This window comes from Rhinolophus sinicus, linkage group LG02, assembly GCF_036562045.2.
Source record: "Rhinolophus sinicus isolate RSC01 linkage group LG02, ASM3656204v1, whole genome shotgun sequence".
NCBI lineage: Eukaryota > Metazoa > Chordata > Mammalia > Chiroptera > Rhinolophidae > Rhinolophus > Rhinolophus sinicus.
The window spans coordinates 151,375,492-151,392,504 of NC_133752.1; the positions used below are offsets into that span (position 1 = coordinate 151,375,492).

The following is a 17,013-nucleotide window of genomic DNA, read 5'->3' on the forward strand; positions in this document are numbered from 1 at the left end:
TAGCGGGTGGGAGTCAGAGTCTGGTGTCACTCTGGAAGGACCTTCTTTCCTTGCCTCTTCGGAACCATTTTTCTCTGAGCCTGAGACCTCTCTCCTGACAGGGTGATCGTGGTGAGACTGGGCCCCTGGGTGCTCCTGGAGCCCCTGGGCCCCCTGGCTCTCCTGGCCCCGCAGGCCCAACTGGCAAGCAGGGAGATCGAGGAGAAGCTGTGAGTATCGTGGGGATCCCAGTCTCGGTGCACCAGCCCGAGGGCAGGTAAAGAGGAGGGCCCTCCCTGTCCTGGCCTGGCTCTGACACTGCTCCCACTTTCTCCTCACAGGGTGCACAAGGCCCCATGGGACCCGCAGGACCGGCTGGAGCCCGGGGAATCGCAGTGCGTATTTGAGCGTCCTGCACTGGGTCTCTGACAGAGGCAGGCTGGGAGGGCAGCTGGGGCCCTGTGGATGCTGGACTCCTTGGCTTGGACGAGGCCAGTGGAGGCCTTTTGCCCAGCCCGACCCGACCCAACCTATGTCTGTCTTATTTCCAGGGCCCTCAAGGCCCCCGAGGTGACAAAGGAGAAACTGGAGAGGCTGGCGAGAGGGGACTGAAGGGTCACCGAGGCTTCACTGGTCTGCAGGGTCTGCCTGGCCCTCCTGTGAGTGTTGCTGTCCGAGCTTGGCTCCCCAAGACCTCCCACTGGTCTGAGCCCACTTGCATTTCCCATGCTGCTAAGACAACTTGGGAGCATCCTAAGTAATTTCTAGGACTTCTTCAGGGTTGGAGGGAGGAGCAAGCGGAAAGGGAATAGGGGTGGGACATGTATCTCCTCCGCCAACTCCATATATATATTCAAGAAGGCTTTCCATCCTGGAAGATGGGGCGGTGCTCACCTGTGACCTTTGCCTCTTCCTTCTGCACAGGGTCCTTCTGGAGACCAAGGTGCTTCTGGCCCTGCTGGTCCTTCTGGCCCAAGAGTAAGTAAGACAACTCTACCTCAGGGGGAGGGCCAGGGCACTGCATGGGTGTCCAATGGGGAGCAAAATGTTGCTGCTTCTGAGAAAGCTTGGGCTTGGGGGGCCTGAGCAGTGGAGGCAGGACTGGCTCGGTGTGACTATGGCCAGAAAAGTACCTGAAATCACAGGGAGGATGAACTTGCAAGCAGCTCTCAGCTGTCAGATCCCCTGGGAACAGGATTTTATGAAGAGGAGCTTAGGAGGGCAGGAGAGCCTTGAAGCTGTCCTTTTGGCTCTTGGTCAGATAGAGAGCAGTTTAGGGTTCCATGACTGAGAAATGAGAAGAATTGGGAGCAGCATGTAGCCACCTGCTGTCAGGATGGCCACCTGATCAGCCCCAGCTCCTCCCCGACCTTCCCTCTGCTGATGGCTCTTCTCTTACCACCTTTCTCTCCTGGCTTGCAGGGTCCTCCTGGCCCTGTTGGTCCCTCGGGCAAAGATGGTGCTAATGGAATCCCTGGCCCCATTGGACCTCCTGGCCCCCGTGGACGTTCTGGCGAAACAGGCCCCGCTGTAAGTGTCCTGACTCCTTCCTGCTGTCTGTGGTGTCCCCAGCATCTGGGACTTGAGCTCTCTGGTGCTAAGGGCCTCTTTGGGGGCATCAGCCTACAGCTAATAGTGATGGCACCCTTTATCCTGGGGTCTCCTGGAGGTTTAAAGGGCCTGTGACTGGTGTTGGGAAGCAGAAGAGAGGGGCTAAGGAACAAATAGGGACGATGCTGTGGTTTTCTTGGTCCTGCCCTACTGTACCCCCTCCCTCATCCCTGAGACTAAAGAAGATACTCTAGTACATTCTAGCAGGTGCGGGTGGACATAGGAGATGTGTCTCCCCACAATTCCTGGCTGATTTCTTTGATTCCTGCTTCAGGGTCCCCCTGGAAATCCTGGCCCCCCTGGCCCTCCAGGGCCCCCCGGCCCTGGCATCGACATGTCGGCCTTTGCTGGCCTGGGTGGGAGAGAGAAAGGACCTGACCCCATGCAGTACATGCGGGCAGACCAGGCAGCCGGCAACCTGAGACAGCACGACGCCGAAGTGGATGCCACGCTCAAGTCCCTCAACAACCAGATTGAGAGCATCCGCAGCCCCGAGGGCTCCCGCAAGAACCCCGCTCGCACCTGCAGGGACTTGAAACTCTGCCACCCTGAATGGAAGAGCGGTGAGCCAGAAAAGCAGGACCCCCAGCCCCAGAGAGTAGGAAGTCAGCCCACTGGGCACCACTCCTTCAGAACAAGGCAGGAGATGTCTATTAGTGCAGGGCAGGCCTGGGAGGTGCTGGCAGATGGCTGCTCCCCCATTTAACAGCAGAGCAACTGCAGGCCTGGCTCCTGTCCTGCCATGGCTACGTGGCAGAAGTAACATCAGGGTAGAGTTTCACCCACCGGGCAGGTACTGCTCCTGCCCTATTGCTCACACCCCAATTTAGCACTGGACCTTCCCATTCAGGTCTCCTTGCCCTTGGTCCCTCCCTCTCCTCCCCCCTCCCTTGGGTCACGTGTGGCCCTCACGCCCTGCTCCTCTCCGCTGGTGTCCATGTAGGCCTGAGTGTCTCTGTGCTTGTCTGAGCCCTGACAGGGTGTCACCTCTTCCCCCTTGCAGGAGACTACTGGATTGACCCTAACCAGGGCTGCACCTTAGACGCCATGAAGGTTTTCTGCAACATGGAGACTGGCGAGACTTGTGTCTACCCCAACCCAGCAAATGTTCCCAAGAAGAACTGGTGGAGCAGCAAGAGCAAGGACAAGAAACATATCTGGTTTGGAGAAACTATCAACGGTGGCTTCCATGTGAGTGCCTGGTTGCTCTCGGCCGGAGATGGTTCCTCAAATCTTTCTCTTCTTTCTCCCTGAAAGTTTTTAGAACCTTGCCCACATTCTCACCGGTTTTCTTTGGGGCTTAAGGGAAGGAAAGAAGAGGAATAGTATTTTCTCCCATTTAGAGGTGGAGGAAGAGGTCCTCGAAGGCTTGCTCTCCTCTCTGGAAGCAAAAACATCCTCCCAGGGACCCACTCAGAGTCCCCTTTCACTCCTCTGAACCCTGGACACTCAGCAGCCCTTGACACCCATGGTCCCTTCGAATGCCACTCGTGGGCCTCATACCACTGCTCTCTGCCCTAACAGTTCAGCTATGGTGACGACAACCTGGCCCCCAACACTGCCAACGTCCAGATGACCTTCCTGCGCCTGCTGTCCACCGAGGGCTCCCAAAACATCACCTACCACTGCAAGAACAGCATTGCCTACCTGGATGAAGCAGCTGGCAACCTCAAGAAGGCCTTGCTCATCCAGGGCTCCAATGACGTGGAGATCCGGGCTGAGGGCAACAGCAGGTTCACATACACCGTCCTGAAGGATGGCTGCACGGTGAGTCGGGACAGCTGGAGCTGCCAGGACGATGAGTTGTCTGTGGCCGAGGGCTCAGGTTGGAGTGGGAAGGGTTTGGTCCCCAACAGGCGTCATGGCCCTAAAGTGATGGGCTCATCAAAGGAATGAGGGTGAGGGGTTATGTAGAGAAGACATGCAGAGTGACAGGCGAGGGAGAGGTGCATGTTGTAGCTTCCTCACTCCCCTCGCTCAGGGGAAATAAGACGCTACCCATTGTGTCCAGTTGCTCTTGGAGGAAGATTGCTGTAGTAATGGAGGGGCTGCCTGTGAGGTGGAGCGATGAGGGAGTCCTAGGCTGGGGGCTCACTGTGGGGAGTGGGAAGGAGAAGAGTGGGATGGAGGAAGCCCTGCTGCTAAGGACAGGGTGGAGGTGGAGAGGGCTCTGGCCAGCCAAGAAGAGGTCTAGGGAGCGCCACGTGTTTTGCACTTTGTGTTCTATGAGGCTCAGTTTTGGGGTCCTGGGCAGCTGGTATTGGATTGCAGGGCACCCACTGAATAGCGTCTCCTCTCTTTCTGCCCTAGAAACACACCGGTAAGTGGGGCAAGACTATGATCGAGTACCGGTCACAGAAGACCTCCCGCCTGCCCATCATTGACATTGCACCCATGGACATAGGAGGGCCCGAGCAGGAATTTGGTGTGGACATAGGGCCTGTCTGCTTCTTGTAAAGACCTGAAACCAGAAACAACACAATCCATTGCAAACCCAAAGGACCCAAGTACTTTCCAATCCCAGTCACTCTAGGACTCTGCACTGAATGGCTGACCTGACCTGATGTCCATTCATCCCATCCTTTCACAGTTTGGACTTTTTTCCCCTCTCTTTTTCTAAGAGACCTGAACTGGGCAGACTGCAAAATCAAATCTCGGTGTTCTATTTATTTATTGTCTTCCTGTAAGACCTTTGGGTCAAGGCAGAGGCAGGAAACTAACTCGTGTGAGTCAAACACCCCGAGTGACTGCCCCCCCCAAGCCCAGGCAAGAAGATGCCCCTTCAGGTGCCGGGCGCAGGAACTGTGTGTGTCCTACACAATGGTGCTATTCTGTGTCAAACACCTCTGTATTTTTTAAAACATCGATTGATATTAAAAACAAAAAAAATTATTGGAAAGTACATATTGACTTAGGCTGTGTTCTTTACATCCCATGAATCCTTGATTCTGTAGACATGACCAGTGGCCTTCTTCTGTTGACTTTTTGACCAAAAGGGAGGACACTGAAGCCACAGTGCCTGGTTTAATGACCTCACACAAACACAAATTTGCCTCTTTCCATATACCTTGGCACTGTTGGAACCCAGGGGTGAACTGGGACCAGAGACCAACATTTGGGAAGGGAGGCACGAAAGAGGAATGGTCTCGTTCTTCAGAGTAAACACAGAGCGTGACTCTAGGGCACATCAGGGCAAGAGAAGTGACAAGCTCTGGGCTCAGGCATGGGGACAAAGTGTGGGCCACGTCTTGCTGAATGGGAGAGAGCTGAGACACTCCCAAGAGAGGGGCTGCGGGGTGAGGAAGGAGGGGAAGGGCGTGAATCTGCAGGGGCCCATGCTAAGTGTACACAATCAGACAAACTTGGTGATCTATTTATTTGTGTCTTTCTCTGAAGACTTTTATTAATAGGTCAAGAGAGGTACCCACCCCTTATTCCTCTTCCGCACCTGTCCCTCTGGCTCCCATTCTACACTTCTCGGACCTGCACTTAAGGCTTCCATGGACTTTCTGTCAACACCAGGCTTATGAATGGACAGCCTCCCATTTCTCCCAACCATCAGGTGTTCCTTGCTTTCCAAGGGCTTGTGTTTGTGTGGCAAAAATGAGGAAGCTGTCACCTTGTCCACTAGAGGGGGCTAGTTCATGACAAACTAGAAGCGTAAAATGAAAACATAATTAAGAACACATAATTAGAATAGCTATGGGGGCGGCTGTTTAGCTCAGTTGGTTATAGAGCGGTATTCTTAGCAACAAGGTTGCCGGTTCAATCCCCCACATGGGCCACTGTGAGCTGTGTCCTCCACAACTAGATTGAAAGAATTACTTGACTTGGAGCTGATGGGTCCTGGAAAAACACACCTGAAATAAGTAAAAGTTAAAAAAAAAAATTAATACTTAAAACAAAAAGAATAGCTATAAATAAACAACACTTCTATCTACCAAGAGAGCTAATGGGGGCCCGGGGGAGAGCAGTGAGGTGTACGGATGCCTATGAAACCTTTTCCTCAGACAATAGGCGGAGCTGAAGAGTTCAGTTCCATTCTAACTTGTCAACCACACCTCAGAAGAGCCCATCCTGCTTCCTAGCTCACGTCACTTCCCACTGTGGCGTCAAAGCAGCTCAGTAGATTGTGACCAGCAATTCAGACCTTTGTAAGAGAAGTCTCATTTGCACCAGGGTATCAAAGTGACCCCTTGCAGCCCACCCACTGCCTGGGTACCTGGTAAACCTAGAAATGATAGCAGCTGCTGCATAGTAAGCGAGGAGTGAACCAGAGGATACAGTTCAAGGGAAGAGAAGCAGTGGAACAGAAAGCCCTGCCTCTGTGATTAAATTGAAATGCATCACCCTGGCTGGCAGTGCTGTGCTACTTATTGCGGCCCCCTTGTCCCAACTTGGCCACGAAGGGAAGATGGGAGTAACCAGGTTCATTACTAATACCCATGATCCCTGAAGCCCCAGAAAAGGCAGAAGTTCTCTCCAACCTCTCAGATAAATTCCTGACACGAGCAGGATCGAGCGGACAGACCTGGGTTACTAACTGTGAGGCCTCAGTCAGGTGACTGTTCCTCTCGTGAGCTTCCTCGTCTGTACGAAAGTGTCCAAAGGCTTTTAACTAGGAGTCAAGAGGATGAGCTCCAGCAAAGACTTACTCAAGTTCCCTGGATCCTGGGTAAATCATAGAACATCTGAAACAGTTTCCCCTTCTAAACAAGTGAAGGAACACAGAATCGTAAGAGTGCTCTAGAGGTGACGAAGAGACTTACTTATAAAAGCAAAGAATAAGGATTACTTTTGCCCAGAGGAAATGCTTGGGACCCTTTAGATTCATGTAGAGCATTTACAAATAGGCTGATTCTTTCAGTTATTTCTTGCACCCTTGGGGTCAGAATCCCTTAACAGTTGACCCAGAGATTGTGGGGATCCTGCTTTTGGGTAACTACGGCTGCATCAGACAATAGAGGTAAGTTGTAGCCTAGATGGGGCCAGGTGAGTATAAGAGGCTTGTGATGGTGTTTTGAACTTCTAGCTATGACTCTGGACAAAATGCACCAGAAAATGCAATTCTTAGCATACAGCAGATGCTCAGTACTTTTTTGGAATGATAAATGAACAAAGGGAGGTTGCAACCAGGTGACACAGTGTAAGTAGTTTGAGAGCAAGAAAGAGGTCACAGTAGAGGCCAAGCCAGGAGCTACAGAGATCTCTGGTGAAGTCTCATCTCCAAGAAACACATTCTTTCCAAATCTCAATCCACTAGAAATACAATGATGGCAATGATGCCTGAGCCAGCCACTTCCCATTTTGATGTTGCTGAGAGCAATTTGTTCAATAACTGACAGATAGCACGATGTAACTACGCAGAGCACCCCGAAATGCAGTTTAGGGTGCTAAGAATGTACGTAGGTATGAGAATTCATAGCATTATTGGGTCAGACTTACTGCTGTATGTTTAAAACAAGGGCTTTCATTTGAACAGCACATCTGGATTTAAAGTAATATTGAGAAGAAATGCTATTGAGGCAGTCACAAAAATTATTAAAACTTAAGTACCAATATGAGTAGTTTTTTCAAAATTACATGAAAACCATGCTAGGGGCTATTTGGAAACTGGGAAAACTAAAGAGAAAGTGTAGCAATGTGAACAGCTTCATGTGTTTAGGGCAATGTTCTGAGAAGTGGTGTACATTGGCTTCCACACAAGTGGTGTTTCATCATCAATGCACAGTCACACTGTCGTGTTCATACAGACCATTCAAGGATCCAGTGTGATATTGAAACAGCTTTCAACCCTCAGCTTCCGGGTTACTCAATCATGGTCAGTGGCAGCCAAATAGTCACAAAATTTAGCCTTGGTTAAATAAAGATTCAGTGTCAAAATCATTAAGCAAATATTCAAGGTCAAGCTATGGGAATGACGACTAGTATAAATCCCACCACCTCCTGCTCCTCTTAGGGTTTCGCGAGGCTACCTCACCGAGTTCTGAAACCTGACCACTCAGGCTTCCCAACTAGATTCTCTGCCATCGTGGGGCTATAGCCCACTCTTTGGTGGCTGACAGCACGGAGACAGCTCAGGGAACTTTCAACCTCAAACCAGGCCCTCTGAATCAGCACTTCGGGAAGTTATTCCTCCTCAGGTAGCAGCTTCTTTCTCCCCAGGCATCTCTGCTCTATCCCCTCCAACCTCCAGCGGGCGTTAAGTGCTCCGTTCTGGAAGAGCAATAGGGCAGCCCGGCACCACCAGAGGCAGATGGAGAAGAGAGGCTGCTTTCTGTGATTAGGAGCTTCCGGGGACAGCGCAAATCAGGGCTCCTTCTCTTCCCTTCCCATCCTGTGCTGACATACTTAGCAGGTGACTATTCTACTGTCCCCAGAGGCATCTATGAAGACATCCAGGCAAGCAAAGGAGACGCAGATGAATCAAAAGCAGGATTTATTCTTCTACCAAATCCCCAATCCATGTTCCAGCCAATGGATGAAGGGTAAGTCAAGCTTCACATAGACTCTTGGTAAAAACAATTATAACTTTCTGTAGGAAAACAAAAAAGCTTTTGCTTTTTTTTTTTTAAAGTTCCTAGGTGTTTAGGAGACGAAAACATTTCACATATTGGTCTGTGCTTTCTTCTTTTACATATTCAAATGTTTCCTCTGCAGCCTCTTCTGTGCAGGTGAGGTCCTGATAACAGCTGCGCAGCTGCATTGACAGTCCTATCTCCATGTCACTCTATGGTTTGATAACCAAGTACCACTGTATGCTTTCAATTTATAATGCTCCAAGAATGGCTGAAAAGATCTGAATTAAATTCAAACCTTCTTGGATTGCCTACTATTTGCTGGGCATAGCCTGGGCCCTGGGCAGTGATTCTGCTGGTTCAGAGAAACATAAATGGTGCTACAGAAAGGCATTTTCCGAAGTGGCAGGAGGATGTTTGCTGGGGATTGAGAACCAGCTTCTCTACTTCTGCCACCTGGGGTAGGTAAGGAACTCAGGCCCTGGGAGTAGATGCTGTGTCTTCTCACAGGTGCTGCCACGGAAGAACCAAGAGCAGTTTCTAAACAGCTGTGGAATTTGCTCCACAATCCACATAGTGATGTGTCTCCAAGGAGCTCTGGGTCACGTGGCCCATATATGAAATCTTCACTGAAGTTCTAGGAAAAAGAAACCGAGAAGAATTTTGTTTTTGAGATGAAATAAGAAAAACTGCCCAAATAATTTCTTGCAAGCTTAGGCAACAATATCCACAGGTCCCAGACACTTATCTTCATGGTGAGTTAACTAGGGGGCCAGAGGATCTTTCTATATCCACAGAGATGCTGTGCCATGAAGGTGACTTTCTAAACAAATGTTTCTCAATTGGAGAAGACTTTTCCCCACAGGAAACTTCTGGCAATATCTGGAGACATTTTGGATTGTTACAATTGAGACGGTGGTGAGTGTTACGAGCATCTAGTGGGTAGAGGCCAGGAATGCTGTTAAACATCCTGCAATGCACCAGACAGCCCTCTACAAGTAACGATCCGGCCCCAATTGTTAATAGTGCCAAAGCTGAGAAAACTTGCTCTAAACACTCATATTTCAAATGTATGTAGCAGACCCACTTGTCACCTGCAAATTTAACAGTCATTTCTAGAAATACCCTTAAAGGTCCATGACACGTGGAATTTGTGTGACTAGAGAGTAGTATGTGTAAGTCTGAACAAACACCCAATACTTAGACCTTGGGAAAGCTTTTCTGTTCTTTACCAGTCTCATTAGCATGCTAAAGGGATTACAAAACTAGACCCCATTTCATGGAGAAAATTGTATGTCGAACTGTTCACTGTGAGTCTGGTGATTTGTGAAGTGCAGGGGATTTGGACACTACACCGAGAGTTTACTGTATCTGTGGCGAGGATTACAAGAGAGTCCTGCTTATTAAATGTGACTTTCACCACTCTGATGCCATCATCATCACTGGGTGTCCCCTCTTTGGTTGGGTGCCTCTGCCTTGTGCATCACACAGGGTCTCCCAAGCAGAGGTGGCAAGCTCACACAAAGGCCGCGGAACTGGAAGGAGAGCGACGTACCTCATGAAGATCACTATGTTGTGCACCTGGATGTCAGGTAAGGTGCAGAAGAAGCTACCAAAGAGCAAATAGGAAAACAGTCAGTTGGTGAAAAAAAAAAGAGAATCAGCAAAAGATTGACAAACACTGTCAAACTGAGGAGCAGTCAGCCTTGGAGGAGGGCTGCCCCTCCCACACCCACCCTCCTGACCGAAGTGCTGACATGGCTCCCTCGTTCTGAGTCACCAGTGTCCTTTTCACCTTCCCACACTTTTTGTTTTTTCAAACCCATCACATAAATGCTAGAGCTTGGAAATGTTTCTAGTGGCTTAACGTTTTTAGCCACACATCTAAAAACACACCCTCCAAACAAACCTCAAGACGGTCAGAACTAGGGAACCTATAGGCTGGGACTTAAGGCAGGATGAGCTCCAATCAATTGAGAACAACCCTGCATCCCTTTCATCCAGTAGAGCACACACACAGAGAGAACAAACACCGTCCTTACTACACATAGGAATATGGTCCTCCCATCTCAGCCTGTACCGTAAAATTCACCTGAAAAGAAGATACCAGAGTCAGTCTGTGGCCAAGCAGGACCGACACAGAACAGTACCATTATAAGGATCCGAAGACCCGGGAGCATCCTTCCATCACGTACAAAATATTTCCCCAAGATTATCCCTCAGACAGACTATGAGCCACTAACAAAGGCTTCCAACCTCGTCCCTCTGAGAGGGCAGTGGATCTCAGACTATCATCCTGCCTCTTCTTGATTTGTAGCAAATTGATTTCTTTTACAAATTCTTTTGTTCCCTTATTACTTAAATGCTAGCTGGTTTTTTTCCCTAATTTTTCATAATTACAGAGCCCATCATCAGGTCTTCCTCATCAAACAGTTCCTACAAGTGGGAATGAGAGGAAAAGGGAAACAACGCGGCTACAGCACTCCCACAGCCCCTACTCTCCCCTCAGGCCTGTGGGGCAGGGATCCTAAAAGGACAGCATACCAGTTGCTCGCTCCGAGGTGGGATGAGGGAGCTATCAGTTGTCACATATGACCCAACCACTGTGTTCATGTACTGAACCTGGCTGGACAGGCTGGTCACTGCCACAGAGTAGAAATTGGAGTTCCTGATTTTCAGGGTGGCCTGAATCATGGCAAGTGAGGAAACAAGTGTAAGTGTCTTGGGTCCAAGACTTACAGGTGCACAACCCAGGAAGGGAGGTCCTAAGTCTTACCTTGATGGCGAGGATTACAAGAGAGTCCTGCTTATTAAATGTGACTTTCACCACTCTGATGCCATCATCATCCACAAGGACTGAATGTGGAAACAGGAAGAAAACCACCAAACCAGATGCCAGGAGACAGAGCAGGACAGACAGGAGGACATACTGCTTACTGCAAATGACACGGCACATGACCAACTTGGGTAGTCAGATATCAAGGTCCAATCAATTAAGATTAAATGCAAAACCAGGAAGGAGGCAGGAGGGACAGGAAAATACAAAGGTTAGGAACTACAAACCAGGCAAGAATGAGTAGAAGAAGCCTTTTATACCCATTGGAGTGCTGTCTGCAATGTTTGCAATGAGGAGAGGGGCTGCGTGGACAGAAACGTTTCCTAACCTCCCAGGATACCACCCCATTCTCCAATGCCTTCCAATTCAATTCCTTCATTTGGCCCTCAGAATGTTTCTAGCTTCAAGTTTCCTTCCCCAGATAGTGACAGGGGCAAAGATACCTTGCTTGAGCAAATAGTATGAAAGGAAATAGAAGAATTTACAAGAACAGATAAAAGCTTTCAAAAAGTTAACTGGCATTCATACACATAAAAAGGGACTAGGGGCAGAAGTAGGTATTAACAGGAGAGAGACAGGTAACTCACGTTCTCTGAGGGCGCAATCTCTGATCACTGTGTGGGATCAAAGCTACCAACTCATTTACTTGCTCTAGGAAAGAACCAAACAATTATTGGGTAGTTAAGTCCCATGTGTTGGCAGTACTTTCCACATCACACATCAGCCTGCTCCAACATATACTTGTCTGGAATTAGACATTTAGAAGATATTAGTTTCACATTTTGGGTCTAATGAACAAGAAACAAGTAAATTTGTAGAGAGTGCCACAAATTACAAAACGTCTATCAGAGCTGCCAGGGCAGTGACGTGGAGGTTGAGAAATCTAGGGTCTTGTTTTGGCTTTCCTGCATGACCTTAGGGAAGTCATTCTCTCTCTAGGCCACTGTCTCTTTATCTCTAATATGAAGGCTTTATAGTTCTCTAAACCTTTGCAACTCTCCACCTGAACTGCTACGATTTTCTGAGGGCCACTTCGTGATAGATAACCCTGCACCTAACCCAGGCTCTACTCCTGAGCATTTGTTTGTCTCTCCTCACTTGATATATTTTTCATACATTAGGTTAATGATTCACTATCTGCTTCTTCAAACAGAAGCTCTGAAGGTGGCTCCCCCCACCACCCCACCAGGCAAAGCTGTGCTAGGCCTTATGAGTGAGAGCAATAAAGAAATGTACCTGTCAACAAATCCTACCATGTACAGCAAACTGTTAAAGAGAAAACCACAGGACCAAAATGGGGTCACTTCTGCTAAGCCCATGACAGTGAACCTAGACTTTATACCTGACCTAACTACAGTTTCAACCTTCTCCAGGAATGTAATATTAATCTGTCAGTCTGGAATTTTCTGGTCAGTACCAATGGGGTAATCTGTCAATAGGGCCCTCTCTATCAACTCTCCCCACCACCCCCAAAAAAATGTACCCTTGCCTGACCTAATTCTTTCTTTTCTTTTGCTACCAACTTTCTTGTCCCACAGTTTCTGCCTATAAAAGCCTTCCACATTGTACAGCTTCTCAGGGTTCCTCTATACTTGCTAAATGGGATGGTGTTCGATTCACGAATCGCTCAATATAGCCAATTAGATCTTCAAACTTCCGAGATGGAATTTTTGCTCTTTAATAAAACCAAATGTTCCAAACCAAGGAAACTAAGAACCAGAGAGTGGAAGTGAAGAAAAGGAAGGCTTTCAAATATAAGGAAACCTAGAGAAGTTGTGGAACCTGCTGGTTTATCAAGTCAGCTGAGCTGGCTCCTGTTCAGAGCACAGTATGTGACGGTATTACTACCTAGAACAAAAGCTCTATGTAGGAGACAGAAGAAGCCCTCTGAGCGCCTTGGGATTCTCGTTGGGAATCATCCTTCTCACGATCAAAGATTCTTACCTGTTGGAATGTAGCCTGTCCCTTGGCACGTGAGGCAGGTGACGCTGTCCCGACCCGTGAACTCCACATACGGGAACTGGGCAATCGCTTCTTCCTGCTCCCGCTCATCCAGCAAATCCTCCCTGTCATCTTTCTTCCGCTTGTAGGAACGGGGGCGGGCAGAGGTGGAATGCTGGGATCCCATGGCTGGGATGTGCCACCTGTGTCATGTCCTGGAACGCAGTTAGGTTAGTGCAGTTAGTGGCCACACTGGCCAGGAGAGAAGAAACGACGAGAAAAGTGAAAACACAAAAATGAACAAATTGCCGTCCTGAGTGTGATCCCAAACACTTGCACAGTTTCTATCAGGTCTTCATTTTGCAGCAGTGCTCCCCACCCCGCCTCCGACCCCCATATACAGCCAGAGGGACGGAGCCCGCCTCCGCCAACCTGCCCAGCTCCTAACCTACCCCGGACTCGGGGCACCCCGGCTCCTAGCTGGTCCAGCCTCGCCCCTTCCCGTTCGCTATCTGCAAACTCTGTGCTTTTCTCAAGAAAACCTTCCTGAGCAGACAACAAACACCAAATTAATACAGGCCTTAGAGATCCTCCCACCCCACTCCCAGCCACCGGAGGCGGGCTCGGGTCACGCCCCCTGACAAAAAGTGACGCCCCAAGCCCACCAGAATCGGAAGCGAAACCCAGAATCCCCGGACCTGCAACCCAGGGTAGTTCCTTTCGGGGACGCATCCCCCCGCCACCAACCCGCTTCGGCGTATTTACCTTCCTCTTGAGTCCTCGGAGCTGCTCACACTCGGTGCGCACGCGCCAAATGGCAAACTGGCCGGGAGGGGGGGGCCCCCCCGGGGTGCGGCGCGCGTGCGCTCTTCGCCGCCCGGCAGTCGGCGCCGCTAGAGGGCGGCAGAGGGTGGGGGACAGCAGCACCTCGGGGCCTCGGGGAGGTGGACGCCGAGAGGGTGATGCCCTGCGGTTTCTCAGAAACGGTGGGAAAGGCTCTAGTCAAGTTTCCTGAACAGAATGTCTCTCTTCCGGCGGGAGAGGAAGGAATCCCCGGCGGCCGAAGCCATTCTTTGAGCCTAGGGCCTGTGTAGACGCTGAAGGTACAAAAATGGCAGAAGACACCCAACCTGCCTTCATCCTGCTTTAGGACCTCCCCTACTCCAGCCCCCCCACACACAAAAGGCAAGCACATAAGGGATTAGGGGACACTTTTTTTTTTTAAGTTTCCGGTGTACAAAACGTAGAGATTAGACATTTATGTACTTCACAAAGTGGTAACCCTAATAAGTCTATTACCCATCTGACACTACATACAGTATTATTGACTATATGCCCTATGGTGTACTATACATTTCTGTGACTTTTTTAAATTATAGTTGACATTCAATATTATTTTATATTAGTTTCAGGTGTACAGCATAGTGGTTAGACATCTATATAATTTATGAAGTGCTCCCCTGATAAGTCCAGTACCCATCTGACACTATGCATAGTTTGTACAATATTATTGACTATATTCCCCATACTGTATTTTACATCCTTGTAATTCTTTTCTAACGACCAATTTGTACTTCTTAATCCCTCCTCTTTCTCACCCAGTCCCCTAACTCCCCTCCCAACTAGTAACCATCAGTTTGTAGAGACCACTTTTCAAAGGATGGGTTTCTCTGTAGGTACTGCCGTGTTGATCCGAGTCTGCCACAGAAGGAAGTGAGAGTGGACCTTAAGCAGGTAAAGTTACTAAAGATGATGCTGGGGAAGAGGAGAGATTCTGAACTGGGTGAATGAGGGGCCTGCTTGGCAATGGGGAGTGAAGCTGGCAGCTCCGAGGTCTCTGCCACCTCCATCTCTTTCCTCATTCTCCTGTGGGGAAGGCTGATGCCACTGCATCTGTCTAGCCACCTGCCCAACTGCTGGTCGCAGTCACCCCCCCACCCCTGAGCCTTTAGAATAAAAAGTGTTAACGAAAAAAATATTGAATGACAGTTGTTGAAGACAGTAAGGCGGACTTTAGTCAAGAGGTCCATGGTAATAGGTGTAGGGACCACTGCCATGGGGTCTTGCAGTGGGAGAGAGAGATTGGGCTCAGCTCTGAGTACAACATGGGCAAGTAGGAATTTGTAGCCACGGGCAGGGTGACGGTCACTGGATGGAAAGTTACTAAGAGGAAACATTAGGGGAAAGGGGTGTTCTGGCTAAACTGACCTAACAGTATTCTTGCTGAAGACAGGCCAGGATGATCAGACATCACCTGGGGGTGGGGGTGGGAGGTGGAGGATGAAGAACCGGATCAGATTTGAGGTTAAGCAAATATTGAGGGTTGGAGGTTCTTGCTAAGCTGACTTAGCAGGGTTCTTGCTAAAACTGGATTATACAATAAATGTACAGAGGGGCCTAGGAGAAGGTTCAAGAGACTGACTAAAGTTTGGTCAAGCAAAGAATCTTTGTCAGAAACAACAAGGATTCATTGCTCATCTTTTTCCACCTCTGCCCACACCTTCTCCCTCCTGAAATCTGGCCTTGACTTCTCCTTGCAAGCACTATACCAGTTTATATTCCTTATTTGTACAAATCTCATTTTGTTAGGGCAGCCGTATGCTCAATTAAAAAATATGTTTCCCAGCCTTTCTTGCCATGTGACATAATTCGAGCCAATGAGCTCTAAGCAGAAGTTGTGTGGACTTCCAGGAAAGCTTGTTAAAAGGTATGGAGATGCAACTGGTCCTTTGACCTTTCTCCTCCATGTTGGAGGTGGGGCAGCCATTTTATGACCATGAGGCAAAAAGTGCGTCCTAAGAAAGGCTGCATAGGAGGATAAAAGGAGCCTCGGGCCCTATAGCACTTGGAGCCACATTCAGACCCTGGACTGCCTGTCTTCTGACTTCTCATTACATGAGAAAAATAACCACCCCCTTAAAATTGTGGGGTTTTGGTTGTCTCTCTCACAATGGGATGCTATCCTAAAAGATACACAGAGCTAGTAAAGGGGAAAGCCTGGATTTTAACCCAAGCATTCTGACTGCTTTAACCACACACCATGTAGACCACGCTTAGGTTTCTATCTTTTTCTAATGTCTGCCCTTGGACACATGTCCTTAGAGAGAGAGGACCCCTTGCCTATCTGAGGCCTGTCTTCCAGTTCAATTTTCTTGTCTGAGGACTCACTTCTGACAGGGAATTCACTTGGGGAATCTGGGGAATGAGCCCATCCTTTAGTCACCTGGGTGTCACCTCACTTGGTAGCCTGTGCTGGAACTCTGCCAGGGACAGGGTACAATAAACCTAATGTCTGTCTGTACTATGGATGGACGTGACAGAGGGTTGTCCAGGCTGTGCCAGAAGCAGGCAAGGTGAGGAGGCAGCAGTCTGATTCACACCAGCTTAAGAAGAAGAGGAGGCCAGGGAAAAATTGAAGGCTGTGGATGCTTTGAAAGGAAGAGAAAGAGGCTAAGGGCTGGGGCCTGTGGGGGAGAAAGGGCAGGGCTTTGGGTTGATGGGGACTATAAAGGGGTCTACCCAGCATAGCCCTTGACGCTTTCTGATAATATGCTTCCGAAAGTGTGTCTGGGACAGACGGACTGGACTCTCCAGTGTGGCTATTATTCCTCCTTGTCTCCCCAGCACCTCACTCGACAGCTGGTGCATAGTAGGCCCTCAAGAAATGCTTGCAGAATGACAGCCTGGAGGCTGGCCAGCATGGCCCAGGGGAGTAGTCCCAACATCCGCCTGAGCCATCTGGGAGGCAGTTTTAATTGGGCAGCACATTCCTGAGGAGACACCCATCACTTCTCACCTGTGCCTGGCTTCCAGGTTTGTCTCATCATTCTGGTTATGAGCAGTGAGATTACTGCAGACGTGAGCTCACTGGGGCTCTCCAGGTGGGCTGGGGCAGAGCGGGACCAGCTAGACATCCCTGCACCCCCAGACTCCTGTTTCTCCATGTACATTATGTCCCCCTGGCCACACAGGTGAGGGGAATAGAGGCTGTGGGGACAGAGCCAGGAGTACGGTTTCCAGGCTCTCGGCCTCACGTGGAAAAGTACTGGCTCAGGTAGTAAATGGCCATCAACTGTGATTGGATGGCCATCAGCTATGGCTAGTTGGCTGTCAGCTGTAACCGGTGAG

At 49.4% G+C, this 17,013-nt stretch overlaps 2 protein-coding genes across 7 annotated transcripts in view; one reads left to right on the forward strand and one right to left on the reverse strand.

The window, feature by feature from the left end:
- COL2A1 (collagen type II alpha 1 chain) overlaps positions 1-4,494 on the forward strand; it is a 31,408-nt gene extending 26,914 nt beyond the window's left edge. For all 3 annotated transcript variants that reach the window (XM_019748445.2, XM_074325779.1, XM_019748444.2), the window contains 9 exons: positions 102-209; positions 321-374; positions 531-638; positions 904-957; positions 1,402-1,509; positions 1,865-2,153; positions 2,594-2,781; positions 3,115-3,357; positions 3,901-4,494. In XM_019748445.2, coding sequence (XP_019604004.1) covers positions 102-209; positions 321-374; positions 531-638; positions 904-957; positions 1,402-1,509; positions 1,865-2,153; positions 2,594-2,781; positions 3,115-3,357; positions 3,901-4,047 — 1,299 coding nt within the window. In that variant the 3' untranslated portion in view covers positions 4,048-4,494. The remainder of the gene's footprint in view (positions 1-101; positions 210-320; positions 375-530; positions 639-903; positions 958-1,401; positions 1,510-1,864; positions 2,154-2,593; positions 2,782-3,114; positions 3,358-3,900) is intronic.
- Positions 4,495-8,012: 3,518 nt separating this feature from the next.
- Positions 8,013-13,724, reverse strand: TMEM106C (transmembrane protein 106C). 4 transcript variants are annotated; one of them, XM_019748438.2, is made up of 9 exons: positions 13,584-13,605; positions 13,338-13,431; positions 12,889-13,100; positions 11,532-11,595; positions 10,885-11,044; positions 10,653-10,793; positions 10,151-10,200; positions 9,664-9,717; positions 8,013-8,745 (listed from the first exon to the last, which is right to left on the reverse strand). In XM_019748438.2, the coding sequence occupies exons 3-9, from the start codon at positions 13,070-13,072 to the stop codon at positions 8,649-8,651; spliced, it is 750 nt and encodes a 249-aa protein (XP_019603997.2). In that variant the 5' UTR covers positions 13,073-13,100; positions 13,338-13,431; positions 13,584-13,605; the 3' UTR covers positions 8,013-8,648. The 4 variants fall into 4 exon arrangements, with proteins under 4 accessions (XP_019603997.2, XP_019603996.2, XP_019603998.2 ...); XM_019748437.2 differs by lacking the exons at positions 13,338-13,431; positions 13,584-13,605 and adding an exon at positions 13,651-13,724; XM_019748439.2 differs by lacking the exon at positions 13,338-13,431 and having other exon boundaries at positions 13,584-13,653.
- Positions 13,725-17,013: the final 3,289 nt, after the last annotated feature.

What these genes read in the sequence shown, in the direction of transcription:
- TMEM106C (XM_019748437.2), bottom strand. Translation starts at nt 13,072, where the DNA reads ATGGGATCCCAGCATTCCACCTCTGCCCGCCCCCGTTCCTACAAGCGG. An exon ending in AGATTGCGCCCTCAGAGAAC is followed by an intron (nt 11,045 to 11,531) that starts GTGAGTTACCTG and finishes TGTCATTTGCAG; the next exon opens with TAAGCAGTATGTCCTCCTGT. An exon ending in CACCTCGGAGCGAGCAACTG is followed by an intron (nt 10,201 to 10,652) that starts GTATGCTGTCCT and finishes TCTTCTTTTCAG; the next exon opens with GTGAATTTTACGGTACAGGC.